Raw genomic sequence first — 18,144 nt, forward strand, 5'->3', positions numbered from 1 at the left:
CTGGACCAGAAGCTGAGGGGCCAGGCCACAGAATCCACCACAGTGCTCCCTTTGACTCCTCCACATCTATACCTCTGCTTTTAATACGTAGTAACAGCAAACACTCACTACGTTCCAGATGCTGTTTCAAGGGCTTTAACGTGTGTTAATCCATCATGCAAGCTTTCCGACAACAATGCCAAAGTCAGTCTCCTGTCTACCACGATGCGTCTCTCCTCCAAACAAACACAAACACACCCACTGTCTCCCCGACACCAGCGGCTCACAGTCTTACCCTTCTCAGTGGGGCGCGCCTGCCACCTCTAGTTCATTCATCGTATCGTGGGGACAGCCTATAGGCCGTGGATTGAACTATGAAGTTAACTTCCACCAACTCATCCGCTATAAAACAGCAGAGGGAAGTTAGGGAGAGGAGGAGGAGACCGGCTAACGCAAACTTTTATAACGTATGAAACAAGAAATAAAATGGGCACAAGCATTACAGTCCTCGTTTCTGCAATTAGGCATGAGGCCAGAGGTGGTATTTTTCCATTTCTGCCATGGACTATCCCATTCCTCTTGCCCTCAGCCAGCATCCAGCTGATCAGCATGGGGTGCGCCAAGCCGTCATTCCTGAGGGGCTGAGCCCTTGCGGGTCCCGTCCAGAAGGACTTGCCCCCACCTTCCGCCAAATGTTACTGTCCTACGTAGTGGTACTAGGAGGGACTCCCCCAAATTCTCTGGGTCCCAGGCACGCCTTTCCCCAGCCCTGCTCCGTAGCAGCAGGGCTCTCCTCTTGATCATCAGGCTCCGTCACCCCAGCCAACACCACGACCCCCTGGCTCGTTGGTTCAGTAGCGCACGGAGCCCCAGATGGCCAGGGAAATGCCTCAGATCTAGGTCTGTGGAGCCTCTGTGTGCAGACTGCGATGGTGACTAGGTCTTGAGTAGGTCCATGGACGGTAGCGTGCCGTGCTGGAAGCCATGGCGGGAGGGAGGGCAGGTCCATACACAGAAAAGGAGTCTATTCCAGAGAGAAACACTTGCCGCCCCCCTGCATGAGGAAGGGGTCTAATATAAGCAACCTTCTACCAGGTAGCTGGCTGGTCCCTCTGCAGAGAGACGCTCCTAGGGCCTTGCTGTCATTAAGCGGGGTAAGCATCACGAGAAGTGCCCAGAGCAGCCTTACTGAGCTGAAGCCTAGGTTACATCATCCTTCCCCGAAGTGCTTTCCCAATTATGCTGCCACTTGCTTCCCTAAAGTCACAAGCGTCATTGAGGAACAGAAAAGAGAGCTGGTTTCCCTTTAGTGGGAAGGAGAGACGAAGTAGACCTTCCTTCTGTCTTCCTTTGAAACATGCCCTTATTTCATGTGCCAGTGGGGCTGCGCACAGATTTAGGGGTTGGGGGGGCGTGAAGCCCTGGTGCAGACGCCCCAAAAGTTGAGTCCCTGAGATGGAGAGAGGAGGAAGGAAGCATTCCCTGAGGGAGAGTCAGCACTGTTCACAGAGAGATGCTGAGCTTCTAGAAGTCTGTGCCTCTAGGTTTCTGAGTTGGTACCCACATACGTGCCTACAAAGACGTCTGCCGGAAGAAATCGGAAAATGACAGGCAAACCTATCTGTCTTGTCGGTGAGGATGGTGTGGAAGCAAGTGGGTGACTGGCGGCCCGAATGGCTTGTGTCTTGAGGAAGCATCTCACTATCTCACTGAGCAGAGTCACCAGAGAGACCCCAGGGCTCAGTTTGTCTCTGTCAGTCCCATTATTTGTCACTTTCTAGTTGGCAGCTGGGTTTAATCTCTTAGGCATGTGTCAGAGTGACCTTCAGCGAGACACCAGAAGCACAACCTGCAGGGCCTCCTTGACCTCGGTCAGGGCCTGGGCTCAGGAGGCAGACATGGCTGGCGTCCTTTCAATAGTCTGCAACTTGATTCTTTTTTTTTTATGATTCCCAAAGTAATCTTACTTCAAGGAAAATAATTCAAACACTGTAGACCTCTTTAAGGTCCCTCAGCACATGTCCTAGGTAACTACTAAAATCTGATAAGACCATCCTCTGCTGTTGTGCTCCGGGCCCTGGGCCTCACTGTGCACCCAGTACGGGTGGGGTCCTGGAAGAAGAATCAGGGGTGGGCTCCACGCAGGAAGCAAGCTCTGGAGCTCAGCTGCAGGGATCCAGTCGTAGCCCCTTCCCTGGAGAACTGTGTGACCTTTGACCAACAGCCTACCAGCTCTGGACCTAGACTTTGTGGTCTGGAGACTAGAGGCGGGAAGAGTTCCTACCTGGCTGGGTTGTCATGAGAAGAAACTGGAGCGAACATGAGTAAAGTGAATGGAAGAAGGAGCCGTACACAGTCAGTTTGCAGGAAAGAAGAGCGGACATTATTTTGCTGTTTGGCTGCAGTAACCATAGCTGTCCATTCCAGCTACTGTGGCTGCATAAGAGATTACCCACAAAAATAGGCGGCTTGACACCGCCATGGACTGTGAATAAGCCATAGACTGAAAGTTCACACAGCACACCAGAATCTTTGTTAACAGTTATCATGAAAATATATTTCATGATAAAAGTTCTCAGAAAACTAGAATAAAGGGAACTTCCTCACATGATAAGGATCATTTACGAAAATTCCACAAATAACATTATACTCAATCGTGAAAAGACTGACAAGTTTTCTCCTAAGAACGGGAACAAGACATTGATGCCCACACTCACCGCCCCTTTCCTCCCCCAGCTTTACTGCAATATAGTTGGCTCACCACATTGTGTAAATGTAAGGTATACAAAGTCATGATTTAACACACACACATACACACACCCCCACCCCCCCCACATATATGTCAACAATGCTTACCACAAAAAATTAGTTAACAACTCCATTACCTCACAGAATTACCATTGTCTGTGTGTTAAGAACATTTAAGATCTACTACTTCTGTTCAACCTTGTATTGGAAGACCTAGCCGGAGCAATTAAACAAGAAAGAAAACACGCCCAAATTGGAAAGGGAGAAGTAAAGCTACCACCGTTCGCAGACCACATGGTCCTTTATAGAGAAATTTCCAAAGAATTCACAGGAATGCCAGTAGACCTATTAAACAAAATCAGCAAAGTGGCAGAGTACAAGATCAACACACAAGGATAAACAAGCTTATATTGTATACTGCAAGGAACTATGTTCAATTTCTTGTAGTAACTTATGGTGAAAAAGAATATGAAAACGAATATATGTATGTTCATGTATGACTGAAGCACTGTGTTGTGCACCAGAAATTGACACAACATTGTAAACTGACTATACTTCGATAAAAATATATATTAAAAAAAGCAAAAAAGCATACAAACAAAACAAAGCACCAAGGAAAATAACAAGGATGTGGAGAGATTGGAACCCTCCTACATTCAAGGTGGAAATACAAATGGTACAGCCACCGTGGAGGACAGTGTGGTGGTTCCACAATAGCTGAAGCGCAGAATTGCCGTCTGACCCAGCAACTCCACTCCTAGCTGTAGATCCCAAAGAATTAAAAACACGTACTCAAACAAACGTGTACAGCAATGTTCATAGCAGCACTATTCACACTACCAAAAGGTGGAAACAACATAAATGTCCATCAGTGGATGAACAGATAAACAGAATGTGGTCTATTCCAAACAGTGAAATATTAAGCAGTCATGAAAAGGAGTGAAGTACCAATACATGTGACAACATGGGAAAAAACCTCAAACACATTATGCTGACCTGGAAATAAACCACATCATTACCATTCACATTCCACTGGTGAAAGTCCCTTGGCCTCACTGAACTGTTAGAATACTAAGAATTACTATCCTTAGCTGGAAGTTCATGTAGGCATTTAAAATTTGGCACCTAAAAATAGGGGATGAATGGAATGTGAGGAATGATTAGTAAATCCTGTTACAATTTTTTTTCCTGTTACATTTTTTCTTTTTTGGGGGGCTGGGGCAATTAGGTTTATTTATTTATTTATTTTAAAAACTTTATTTATTTATTCAAACCATTTTTATTTATTTATTTATACTATAATACCATATTTTTAAAACTGAAGTATAGTTGATGTGCAATATCATATGGCACAGGTATACAATACAGCAATTCACAATTTTTAAAGGTTGTACCCCATTTATAGTTATTATGCAATGCTGGCTGTGTTCCCCGTGGTGTACAGTCCATCCTGGTAGCTTAGTTTATACCTGAGAGCTTGCACCTCTTGCCCCTCCCCCTCCCCTCTCCCCACTGGCCGCCACTAGTTCCTTCTCCACATCTGTCAGTCTCTTTCTTTTCTGTTATACTCACTAGTTTGTGGTATTTTTTTTTAAGATTCCACGTGTATGTGATCTCTTACAGTATTTGTCTGTCTCTGTCTGACTCATGTCACTCAGCACAACGCCCTCCAGGTCCACCCATGCTGTGCACCAGAAGCTAATACAACACTTTAAATCAACTGTACTTCCATTAAAAAGCAAACAAACAACCCATTTAAAACATGGGCAGAAGAACTGCACAGACATTTTTCGAAAAGAGGAGATGCAGATGGTCAACGGGAACATGAAAAGTTGCTCAACATCACTAATACCAGGAAAATTCAAATCAAAATCACAATGAGATGTCATCTCATACCTGTCAGAACGGCCATCATCAAAAAGAACACAAATAACAAATGTTGGCAAGGACGTGCAGAAAAGGGAACCCCTGTGCACTGTTGGTGGGAATGTAAGTGTGCAGCCACTATGGAAAACAATATGGAGGTTTCTCAAAAACCCAAAACCAGAACCACCGCATGGCCCAGCAGTTCCACTCCTGGGCATACATCTGAGAAAAACAAAAACGTTAATTCAAAACATACATACACCGTGCTATCAACAGCAGCACCACTTAAAATCGCCAAGACATGGAAGCATCCCAAGTGCACATCAACACATGAATGGACAAAGAAGAAGCATACAAGAAATTTTAAATTATGCTAAGTGACTGAAACCAGACAGAAAACATCACATATTGTGTGATTCCATTATACGAAATATCCCCAAATAGGTAAAACTATAGTGTCAGAAAGCTGATTGGTGTTTGCCAGGGGCTGGGGGCAGGGGGGAAGGGATTATGACTGCTAAAAGGGTGTGACAGCTTAATGGGTTTGTTTGCTTGTTAGTTTGGTCTTTTGTGGTGATGAAAACCTTTTGTTTCTCTCTCTTTTTTTTTTTTTTAGTTTTTTTTGGAGGAGGGTAATTAGGTTTACTTATTTATGTTTTAATTAACTCTTTTTAGTGGAGGTAGTGGGGATTGAACCCAGGACCTTGTGCATGCTAAGCATAGGCTCTACCACTGAGCTACACCCTCCCCCAATACTTTGGAGCTAGGTAGCGGTGATGGCTGTACCACATTTTGAATGTACTTAATGCCACTGAATGGTTCACTTTAGAATGGTGGATTTTATGTTAACTTCTTCTCAGTTAAAAAAAAGATTCTTCCTTTTGGGCTTAAATTATGTCTCTATCATTCTGAATAGGCGATGGTTTATGGTATGAACGCCAAGACTCTTGCAACTGCACTGAATTTGCACATATCTGATTCTAAAAGGCTTGCAAGCTCAAATAGCCGGTTGATTTTAACATCCTGCTTTATAAGACAAATTACAGCTAAAAGGGCTGATATCAGATTTTTATTCTGAAAGAAAACCCTCCCCAGTATGTCCAAAGGCCAGCATGGATTCAGTTCGATCTCCCGTATTGTCAACAAGTACAGGCCTAGAAAAGTAAGAACTGGTGTTTTTGATCACTCAAAAGCACTTCAACGTCAACAAAGAGCAGTGCATTGTTTTAAGCATGCTTTTTCCTCTTAGTATATTTCACAATGCTGTCTTTAAAGATTGGCAATTCCTGAAACTGAGGTAAGAATTATGCTGCTGACCATTCAGTGTGCACCTTGTTTGGGCCAGACACCAAACTTTACATATTTCATTATGCATCTTCACAACAACGTCCCAACCTCATTTAAAGATGAGGAAATGAAGACTGCAAGTAGCGTGTGCAGGGTCGTGAGTGAAACGCATTGCCAGTGGGCTGCGATACTCACCTCCTGAGCGCTTTAGAGCTGTGGGAGTGTAGCCGGCTTGGCTGGCATATGTTCTAAGCAATCTGTCCTTCAATACTTCCAGCCCCAGAGTCTCCTTCTCTTGGTTGGACTGCATCTGGAATCTCGTGTTCAGTTCTGGGTGCCATGCCCCCAGAAAAGGCTGACGGCAAACAGTCAGGGCCTGGTTGAAGTTGGGATGGACTTCCTGTGGGCTATTGGCATCGTTCCAACACCGCTTTGCAGGAATGTTCAAGAGAGAGGTGTAAATCATAGAAGAGACAGGACTAGATGACCCTTAAAATCCTTTCTAATGCTGAGCTTCTGTAATTTTATACTTAACTTGCATCTGATGGACTTTAGGCTAGATAGTAAAATGAACATTCCGGGGGCAGGGTATAGCTCAGTGGTAGAGCACGTGCTTGGCACGCAGGAGGTCCTGGGTTCAAGCCCTGGCACCTCCATTAAATAAATAAGTAAATGAACCTAATTACTTCCCTTCAAAAACAAAAAAAAATTTTAATTACAAGTCTGATAAAGAAAATGAACATTCAGATCAAGAGGAGACACTGGTGATTTTGAAGGAAAAAAGGGCAGAACAATTTCTATCAAGTTCGAGTACATAATTGTGTCCACTGTTTATTTTCAATTCAACAAGGAAGGGAATAAATTGTTTAAAAGTAGTACACATTTTAGAGTGATTCTTTTCATGGAAGACAGAGTGTACGTTCTAGAAATCTTTAATCATTGTTTTCAAAGATTTGAGTCAACCTAGGCCAAATGTTTCTCTTAAAATGAAACAGTTGGATTTAGGGTAGGGGGGAGGAGGGTGTGACCAACATTACTTCATACCATCGGTTTTGACTTAATTTACTGGGCCAGGTTAGAGGAGCGTTTTGGAAATGCAGATTCTTATTTAGACTTTTTTTAAAGGTGACTTCAGTGTTTGTATAATGTAGCTGCCATAGGTAACTGCAGGCCAGTTTGCTTCTGCTACCTTCCATAAGCTCTAAGGAGTAAATAACCATTCATTATTGTTTATGACCAACGCTGGCACACCCTGAACCACTCTTTTAACTGACACAACATACCCCCTTCTCAGGTTTTTTTCCCACCCAATTTGATAATGACCGTATTTTGAACATACATAAGGAGGCCATTTATTTTGCTGTTCTCATCGGTAGTAGGTGCTACAATCCCCGTTTTGTACCTTAGGGAACGAGTATAAAGAAACACAAAGAGATTTGCACTAGGCCTCGAAGAACTCGGTGGTAGCCTTTGAAGTAGAAATTAAACCACGGATATAGTTGTGTGCTTATGTACGTCTATCTAACTTTGTTAGAATAGATTCTGAGTGAGGTTTTTTCCCTTTTTTTATTGAAGTACAGTTGATTTACAATGTTAGTTTCTGGTGTACAGTAAAGTCATTCAGTTATACGTATATATACATACATTTTTTTTCAGATTCTTTTCCGTTATGGGTTATTGCAAGATATTGAAGATAGTTCCCTGTGCTAGACAGTAGGTCCTTGTTGTTTATCTATTTTATATATAGTAGAGTGTGTCTGTTAATCCCAAACTCCTAATTTATCCCTCCCCCCACCTTTCCCCTTTGGAAACCGTAGGTTTGTTGTCTGTGTAAGTCTGTTTCTGTTTTATAAATAAGTTCATTTGTCTTTTTCTTAGATTCCACATGTAAGTATCTCATATGGTACTTCCTTTCTCTTTCCGGCTTACTTCACTTAGAATGACGACCTCCAGATCCATCCATGTTTCTGCAAATGGCATTATTTTATTTTACTAATTTTTATGGCTGAGTAGTATTCCATTGCATAAATATACCACATCTTCTTCATCCAGTCGTCCGTCGATGGACATGTAGGTTGTTTCCATGTCTTGGCTATCGTAAATAGTGCTTCTATGAATGTTGGGGTGCATGTATCTTTTCGAATTAGAGTTCCTTTTGGGTATATGCCCAGGGATGGGATTGCTGGATCATATGGTTAAGTCTATTTTTAGTTTTTCGAGGAATCCCCATTCTGTTTTCCGTAACGGCTGCACCAAACTGCATTCCCACCAGCAGTGTAGGAGGGTTCCCCTTTCTCCACACCCTCTCCAGCAGTTATCATTTGTGGACTTCTGAATGACGGCCATTCTGACTGGTGTGAGGTGATACCTCATTGTAGTTTTGATTTGCATTTCTTTGATAATTAGCAATATTGATCATTTTTTCATGTGCCTATTGGTCATTTGTATGTCTTCATTGGAGAATAGCTTGTTTAGATCTTCTGTCCATTTTTGGATTGGGTTGTTTGTTTTTTTCTAATTAAGTTGTACGAGCTGTTCATATATTCTGGAAATTAAGCCCTTGTCAGTCTCATATCTTTTGCAAAAATTTCTCCCATTCTGTAGGTTGTCTTTTTGTTTTGCTTATGATTTTCTTTACTGTGCGAAAGCTTATAAGTTTAATTATGTCTCATTTGTTTATTTTTGCTTTTATTTCTATTGTCTGGGTAGATTGTCGTAGGAGAACATTGCTAAGATTTATGACAGAGAATGTTTTGCCTGTGTTTTCTTCTAGGAGGTTTATCATGTCCTATATTTAAGTCTTTAAACCATTTTTAGTTCATTTTTGTGTAGGGTGTGAGGGAGTGTTCTAACTTCATTGATCTACATGCTGCTATCCAGTTTTCCCAACACCATTTGCTGAAGAGATTGTCTTTACTCCATTGTATATTCTTGCCTCCTTTGTCAAAGACTCACTGACCAAAAGTCTGTAGATTTATTTCTGGGGCCCTTATTCTGTTCCATTGATCCAAAAGTCTGTTTCTGTACCAGTACAATGCTGTTTTGATTACTGTAGCTCTGTAGTAGTGTCTGAAGTCTGGGAGGGTTATTCCCCCAGCTTTATTCTTTTTCTTCAGTAATGCTTTGGCAATTCTGGGCCTTTTGTGATTCCATATAAATTTTAGGATTATTTGTTCTAGTTCTGTGAAAAATGTCATGGGTAATTTGATAAGGAGCACATTAAATCTGTAGCTTGCTTTGGGTAGTATGGCCATTTTAACAGTATTAACTCATAGCAACACTATTTACAATAGCCAAGACATGGAAACAACCTAAATGTCCATCGACCGATGACTGGATAAAGAAGTTGTGGTATATTTATGCAATGGAATACTACTCAGCCATTAAAAAAACCCCAACATAATGCCATTTGCAGCAACATGGATGCCGTGGAGAATGTCATTCTAAGTTTAGTAAGCCAGAAAGAGAAAGAAAAATACCATATGATATCACTCATATGTGGAATCTAAAAAAAATGAGATAAATGAACTTACATATAAAACAGAAACAGACTCACAGACATAGAATACAAACTTGTGGTTGCCAGGAGGGAGGGGGGTGGGAAGGGATAAACTTGGAGTTTGAGATTTGCAGATACTGAAAATAGATTTTAAAAGTTTATACTGTGTAGCACAGGGAAGTGTATTCAATATCTTGCAGTTGCTCATGGTGGAAAAGAATACGAAAATGAATTTATGTATATTCACGTATGACTGAAGAATTGTGCTGTACACCAGAAATTGACACAACATTGTAAATCAACTATAACTCAGTAATTTTTTAAAAAACAATACTAATTCTTCCAATCCAAGAACATGGGGTGTCTTTCCATTTCTTTAAGTCATCTTTAATTTCCTTAGTCAATGTTTTGTAGTTTTCCATGTATAAGTCTTTCACTTCCTCGGTCAGATTTAAGCATTTTATTTTTTTGGATGCAACTTTAGTCTTTTGATTGGAGCTGCATAGTCTGTTCTTATTGCTTGTCTTTTTCTTTTTTTTTTTTTTATCAGTGAAATAAGACATAAGGTGTCCAGCTCTCTTAGACTGGATCCCTCACCTCTCTCACAAAGACCTTCTTTCCTTCACCTCCTCTCTCATAGGCATCATCCTGAATCTACCTCAAACATTCTTTCCATCTCCCCTCCCCTCACAAAGGACTTCCCTCCCTCCTCTCCACTCACAAAGAAATAACACCCCTCACTTTCCCTCAGAACATCCTTCTATTTCTCATCTCGCCTGACAAAATCCTTTGTTCCATCAGCTCCCTTCACAGAGACCTTTGCTCCTTCTCTCTTCACAGTGGTCTTCTCTCTCTCGCCTCACTTCACCAAACTACGCCCCTTACACCGCTCCCAGTGTTCTTTACTTCCATCTGTCCCCTCACAAACGCCTTGTTTCCCTCACCTCCGCTAACAAAGGGCTTCCATACTGCACCTTGCCTCAGAACACGATTGCTTCTCCCCCCTGTCATAAAGACCTCCCCTCACTGAATTCCCCTCACAAAGTTGGCAGTCTTTGTCTCGCTTCTCCATCTTCTCTCATCCACTCCCATGACTTCAAATGCCGTCTACATGGTGATGACTCCCACCTTTATATCTTGGTTCCCAGACTCTTCTCTGAATTCCAGGTTTAAATAGCCAACTTGTGGCTTCACATCCCTGCTTGGGATAGCTCATAGACACATCAATCTTGAGATGTGCCCAAAACCCATCTCTTGACCTACCAGCACAGCCCTTGTCAAAACCTCCTGATTCCTCATTTACCTCAGTCTCAATAAATGCAATACCAGTCACCTAGTTGCTCAGGTCTAAATCCCTGAAATTATGTTTCAATCCTTTCTTTCTCCCAGAATCCATCTAAGCCACCAGCAAATTCTGTTTTTTCTATCTTTAAAACATAGCCAGAATTTCCACACTTATTACCATCTCTACTATTACCACCACAGCCCAAGACATCACCATCTTTCATCTGGACTTTTGTAAAGCATCCCAACTGTTCTTCCTATTTTCAGCCTTGCCTCTTATGGTCTCTTCTCAAGAACCTGTATCCTATTGATTGTTTTGTCTGATCTTTTTTTTAAATTAATTTTTAAAAAATTTTTTGTAGAGTGATTTATTTATTTAGGTTTGGGGGGGGAGGTAATGAGGTTTATTTATTTCCTTATTATTGGAAGAGGTCCTGGGGATTGAGCCCAGGACCTTATGCATGCTGAGCACGCACTTTACCACTTGAGCTACACCCTCCCCCCAGTCTGATCCTTTCGTGGACCACCAGATAGAGGTGGTAAATCTCTCACTCTAATAGTGGATTTATCTTTTTCTGTCTATAGTTCTGTCAATTTTTGTTTTACATATTTTGAAGGTGTGTTATTAGGCACACACTCATTTCAGACAGTCATGTCCTCCTGGTGAATTAATACTTTATCAGGATGAAGGTCATCCGTTCATTTAGGCACAGGTATTTATTGAGCATGTATTACACGCCAGGCACTGCTCTAGGTGCAGTGAAACAAGCAGAAAACAAGTCTGTCCTCATGGACCTTAGAGTCAGAGATGCGCCATCTACTGCTTTTTGCCTTGAAATCTAGTTTGTTTGATATATTATCATTCTATTATTTTTCTTTTGGTTAGAATTTCTTTGTTTTTTCAATCCCTCTGCTTTCAAAATTTATTTATATTTTAGACATTTCTGGTAAAGAGCATGTGGTTGGAATTTTTAATCCTGAATAGCAATATTTGCCTTTCAACTAGATGAATGAGACCATACAATTAACATAATTACTGACATATTTGCATTTGCATCTTACCACCTTATTTTGGTTTTCTATTTGTCACAACTGTTCTACATTTCTTTTGGATGTTCTCCTAGGGCAGTCTACCACAGCAATAGAAATAAAAGCAAGAATAAACAAATGGGACCTAATGAAACTTACAAGCTTCTGCACAGCAAAGGAAACCATAAGCAAAACAAAACAACAACCTACAGAATGGGAGAAAAGTTTTGCAAACGGTGAAACCGACAAAGGCTTGATCTCCAGAATATATAAGCAGCTCATACGACATAATAAGAAAAGAACAAACAACCCAATCCAAAAATGGGCAGAAGACCTAAACAAGCAATTCTCCAAGGAAGAAATACAAATGACCAATAGGCACATGAAAAAATGCTCAAGATCACTAACTATCGGAGAAATGCACATCAAAACTACAATGAGGTATCACCTCGCACCAGTCAGAATGGCCATCATTCGAAAGTCCACAAATGACAAATTTTGCTGGAGAGGCTGTGGAGAAAGGGGAACCCTCCTACACTGCTGGTGGGAATGCAGTTTGGTGCAGCCACTGTGGAAAACAGTATGGAGATTCCTCAAAAGACTAGGAATAGACTTACCGTACGACCCAGGAGTCCCGCTCCTGGGCATATATCCAGAAGGAACCCTACTTCAGGATGACACCTGCACCCCAATGTTCATAGCAGCACTATTTACAGTAGCCAAGACATGGAAACAGCCTAAATGTCCATCGACGGATGACTGGATAAAGAAGAAGTGGTGTATTTATACAGTGGAATACTACTCAGCCATAAAACCCGACAACATAACGCCATTTGCAGCAACATGGATGTTCCTGGATGTAGTATGTTTTATATTTTCATTTTTTTAATTAGTTTGTAAGTACACAGTTTTCCCTCCTAGTTTTAAGTTTCTTTCCCTAGAGATTATTACATGCATATTTCACTTTTCTAAGTCTAAAGATAACCAGTATCTTTTCTCTCCCTCATGATATACAAGGGCTGTAGAACACTAGCTACATTTAAATTCTTTCTAACTCAAAATGGATTGAGACTTGCATGTAGGACTTAAAACCATGAAACTCCTAGAAGAAAACATAGGCAGTAAGCTCCTTGACATCAGCCTTGGTGAAATAGTTTTTTTTTTTCTTTTAGATTTGACACCAAAACCAAAGACAACAAAAGCAAACATAAACTGGGACTGTGTTAAATTAAAAGCTTCTGCATGGCAAAGGAAGCATCACCAAAGTGAAAAGGCAACCTACTGAGTGGGAGACGACACTTGCAAATCTGATAAGGGGTTCATGTACAAAATACAGAAGGAATTCCTACAGCTCAATAGCGAGACAACAGTCTGATTTTTTTAAATGGGCAGAGGACCTGAATAGACATCTTTCCAAGGAATACGTGTAAATGGCCAACGGGGACATACAAAAGATGCTCAGCATCACTAATTACCCTGGACATGCAGCTCAAAAGCACAATGAGACATCACTTCATCCCTATTAGAATGGCAATTATCAAAGAGACAAGAAATAACAAAGATTAGTGAGGGTGTGGAGAAAAGGGAACTCTCGTGCATTGTTCGTGGAAATGTAAATTGGTGCAGCCACTATGGAAAACAGTATGGAGGTTCCTAAAAAAAGCAAAAATAGGACTACCACATGATCCAGCAATCCCACCTCTGGGTATTTATCCCCACTAAATCAGACAGAGAAAGATAAATGCCATATGATCTGACTTACACCTGGAATCTTAAAACAAACAAACAAAAACTGAATTCATAGGTACAGATTGGTGGTTGCCAAAGGCAGGGGATGGAGGGTGGGCAAAATGGGCAAAGGTGGTCCAAAGGTACAGACTTCCAGCTATAAAATAAATAAGACCTAGGGACCTAATGTGCAGCGTGGTGGCTAGAGTTAATAGTACTGTATTGTATATTAGAAAGTTTCACAATATATACAGATATTGAATCATTATGTTGGCACCTGAAACTAATATAATGTTAGCTGTCAATTATATCTTAATAAAAAATTGCACAGCTTAAAAAAAGAATTACTATAGTCTTTTTGCCAGAAATTATGAAAACCAGAAGATACTAATAAAATTTGTACAGTGCTGAAACAGACAAAACTGTCAATCTAGAGTTTTACATCCTGTGAAAATATATTTCAGAAATAAAGAAGGAACACAGACATTTTCAGAAACAAAAAACAAAATCAGAGAGTTTTCACCAACTGAACTTAACCTTAAGAAATGTTACTGGAAGTTCTTCAGGTTGAAGTAAAGTAATACATACCAGATATGGATTTGGATCTACAAATAAAGAAGAGGGCTGAAACTGATAAATATATGTGCAGATTTTGAAGATTTTTCTCATAGAAGCCTAGATTACCAGAGGCTCAGACCTTACATGTTAAAAGCTCAGTCCCTCAAGGCTGTCCCCCACTTTAGATGCCACTTGCAAGTCTCAGGGGCCCTCTATGCTTCTGACAAACTGGCTGTCAGTAGGTGGTTCCCATGATCCCCTTCCCAGTTTCCATATTTCGCTAGAATGGCTCACAGAACTTAGGAACACACTTACAATTCCTTGTTTATTATAAAGGCTATTATAAGCCAGATCTCACCAATGAAGATACCTAGGAGCCGCCAAGAATTGCCATACTACACCAATTTATACTGAGTCCTTTTAAGGTTGTTATTTCTCCTATGAATATGACTTTGGCCACATCTCATAGGTTTCCTCTCTGTTTTTTGGAAGATGATTCGGGATCAGGGTCATAGCAGCTTCTTAAAAATGTGTGAGTTTTCCATCTTTGGACTACACCATATTATGGTATGTGTATATTCCATGAACATTAAAAAGTAGAACTTTCCCATAAAACGCTGCAAGTCTGGAGTCTTTTTTCAGGAAATTATTTTTATATCTTTTTGGATTTTGGTGTCTGAGAGTTGAAAAGGGGAATTTCAGTGTGAGTTTAATTTGTATTTCTCAAATTATGAATGACATTGATTCTCTCTTCTTATGTTTAAAAACCACTTGTATTTCTTTTTCTGTGAGTTTCTGTTCACTTCCTTGTCCACTTTCTATTGCATTGCTGTTGATAATTTACAAAGAGAATCAATTAATGATTGATTATCATTATCAATGAAAAATCAGTTAAGATAAATATGTAACCACCTCACATACGTATTAATCAACATATCGGTGTAGTGAATTACATTCTTTCAGTCCTTCATTCAAACCATATTTACTGAACACCTACTAATGTCACATGAATAGGACAGAAAAAAATCTCCGGACTCATGGATAAAGGAAAAAAGAGCTTAAAATTATATATATATATATTAAAAACATTATATTTGTATATATATATAAATTTCAAGTATCGGTAAGTGCTAAAAAAAGGCAAAGCGAGTAGTAAGTCATGGTGTGATAGTCTTTTAACAGGTGATTTTTTTGGTCTCTGATTCTTTTTCTCTCTGTATGTGAATGTGTGTGCAAGCACATGTGCAATGTTCGTTTCCAGATTGATGTCAGTCATATTGATTTTAAAGATTAAATTGGTATACTTGATATCTTTTCCATGTTCTTTAACCTTTTCAATAACATGGGAATATTTTGCTTCTTGAAGTTTTGATCAAATAAACTGGACTCGATCTCTCTTTCTCCTTGGATTAAATCTTTGGCCACCTTTCAAATTTTCCCTTTAGTACTGGCGTCAAGAAGCTATCTATCTCTTCTTAAGTCAATTTTGGAAATTAAGATACTCCTAGAAATTGTCTCATTTTATCTGGAGTCAAAATTGATTTGCTTTTTAAATATTTAGTTTTCACCCTCTCTCTCATGCCTAAACCGTATTGATTTTTATTGTATCTTTGTATCATAACCACACCAATTTATTGTGCACACAGACCCTGCGGGTCAGGAGTTGGGACAGGGCAAACTAGGCACCTGGTTTCTCCGCTCGGTGATGTCTGGGGCCTCGGCTGGGAAGACTCAAGCAGGTGGGGGCCAGAATCCTCCGAGGGCCCCCTCACCCACCTGTCCCCCATCTGGCTGGGACAACTGGAAGGCTGGGCTCTGTGGACCAGCGCACCTCCACGTGGCCCCTCCAAGGAGCTTGGTTTCCTCGCATCATTGCGACCTTCGGACGCTGCCTCCTCTTACAGGCAGCTCAGGGATCCCAGAGCACCTCGTCCAGGGAACAGTCCTGAAGCTGCACCGCCTTCCATGACTCAGCCTTGGAAGTCACACGGCATCTCTTCCTCTCTACTCCACGGGAGCAAGCAGGCACAGGCCAGCCCAGATTCGGGCGTCGGGGATACAGACCCCCACCTCTCAAGAGGAGGCGGGAAAAGCCCATCTTGTAGCAGAGCACGTGGGACGGACGATGGCTGTGTCCATCCTGGAAAAGACTCTCGGCCACACAGTTGCAGTTCTTGTCACCCGCACCAGTCGAGAAATGGCGGTGAACGCAGTGCCTTCGCCTGCACTGGGAGTGTACTCTGTGACGTCGGCGGGGATGTCTGTGGCCCGGGCAGTGTGTTGACCCACCACGACCCACGCCGGAGTCGGAAGGGGCACCCCACCCATCTCTCTCCCCGCAGCTCCCAAGCCTCCTGGGGGCGTCACAGCCCGTGCCCGTGCATGTACTGCCACCTACTGGCGACAGCCTCCAATTGCAGATTTTGTTCTCTTGAGAGCGACAGGAACCTCTTCAGTTCCATCCAACAAACCAGTCCCACCCAAGCCGAAGCGAGAATGCTGCCACTTCTCTGACGACGTCCCTCATCTAGAAGACGCGGACGATGGCAGCGTCTCCATCACAGAATGTTTGGGACACTGAATAATTGCATACGCCCCCTGAAAGCGGTGCCCGGCACAAAACATGCCCCGTTACTTGTGTTTCATTCCACTCGCAGTAAAACTGCACGGGGCAGTCGGGGTTTGGATAGATCTAGAAAGACGTATAGAGTGAATTGAAAACCGAGTCTTCACGCAAGCGAGCTGCCCCCTCCCCCACCCCCCACCATGGCCTGGCACAGCAGAGTCACGCAGGGAGGGCTGGTTGGTGAGCAGATGCACGTGAGGACAGCAGAGACTCGGGGGGCGCTGGACACCTGAGACTTCCGTCTCAGGGACAGTCCCCTCCAACCCGAAGGCAAGGAGGAGACAGGGCATCTCTGTCCCACCGTCACCAAGACCAGCCCTTCCTCCAGCTCAGGAGGTGCCTCAGGGCCCCCTTCATGTCTTTATTCCTGAGACTGTAAATGAAGGGGTTGAGCATGGGGGCCACGAGCACGTACAGCAAGCACCGTGGCCGCCGAGTCCTCGGCTGTGTAGGAGGAGGAAGGGCGCAGATACACCCCGAAGAGGGTCCCATAGAATAGTGACACCACAGCCAGGTGGGAACTGCACGTGGAAAAGGCTTTCAGCTTGCCCCGGGAAGAACGCAGCCTTTGGATGGCTGAGAAAATGCGTACGTAGGAGAGAGAGAGAGAAAGAGGAAGGGACAGACAAAAAGAAAGCTCCCCATGGTGTAGACGACCAGCTCACTGGTGTGGGTATCTGAGCAGGAGAGCTTCACAGTGCGTAGAGCTCACAGAAAATGTGGTGGATTCTGACACTTGCACAGAATGACAGCGTACTCATCAGGAGGGTGTGGACCAGGGGATAGACATTTGTGACAATCAGAGCCACGGACACTGACATGATGCAGAACTTGGGGCTCATGGTGGTGGTGTAGTGAAGAGGGTGACATATGGCCAGAAATCGGTCATACGCCATCAGTGCCAAGAGGACATTGTCCAGTTCTAGAAACAAGATGAGAAAATACATCTGGGCGAGGCACCGGCCGTAGGAGATGGATTGGCTCTGGGCGTGCATGTTTAGCAGCATCTTTGGTACAGTGACAGAGGTGAAGCAGACATCAACGCAGGACAGGCTGGCTATGAGGAAGTACATGGGGATGTGGAGGGTGGAGGTGGCGCTGTTGGCCAGGACAATGAGCAGGTTCCCCACTACGGCGACCAGGTACATGGTCAGGAACAGACAGAAGAGGAAGGGCTGGTGTTCAGGCACCTCTGACAGTCCCAGGAGGAGAAACTCTGGGGTGACACTCAGGTTGCCTTTCACCATGCTGCTGGCTTCTGCAAACAGGCACTGGAAACACGTGTGCCAGCAAGACAGGGGCAACCTGGGGACCTTCAGCACCGCTGAAATCGTCCTTTGTGACGTTTCGGGGCGGAACGCCAACCTGGGGTAGGAAGGACAAGACTGACTTGTGGCTCTGCCTGGTCACCACAGAGTGCAGGAGGGCGGAGTGGAAGCTCTCCCTCAGGGCGGGAGCCCCGCCTGCTTCCCCAGGAGGAAAGGAACACCAGGCAGAGAAGACCAAGAGAACTGAAAAGATAGGGCCTGGTTTGGGGAGA

At 42.8% G+C, this 18,144-nt stretch overlaps 1 protein-coding gene across 1 annotated transcript; it reads right to left on the bottom strand.

Moving 5' to 3' along the window:
- Nucleotides 1–16,505: 16,505 nt before the first annotated feature.
- Nucleotides 16,506–17,851, bottom strand: LOC105087104 (olfactory receptor 7G3). The gene is made up of 3 exons (XM_031446194.2): nucleotides 17,362–17,851; nucleotides 17,020–17,180; nucleotides 16,506–16,670 (listed from the first exon to the last, which is right to left on the bottom strand). The coding sequence occupies exons 1-3, from the start codon at nucleotides 17,849–17,851 to the stop codon at nucleotides 16,506–16,508; spliced, it is 816 nt and encodes a 271-aa protein (XP_031302054.2).
- Nucleotides 17,852–18,144: the final 293 nt, after the last annotated feature.

Source organism: Camelus dromedarius, chromosome X (assembly GCF_036321535.1).
Source record: "Camelus dromedarius isolate mCamDro1 chromosome X, mCamDro1.pat, whole genome shotgun sequence".
Taxonomy (NCBI): Eukaryota; Metazoa; Chordata; class Mammalia; order Artiodactyla; family Camelidae; genus Camelus; species Camelus dromedarius.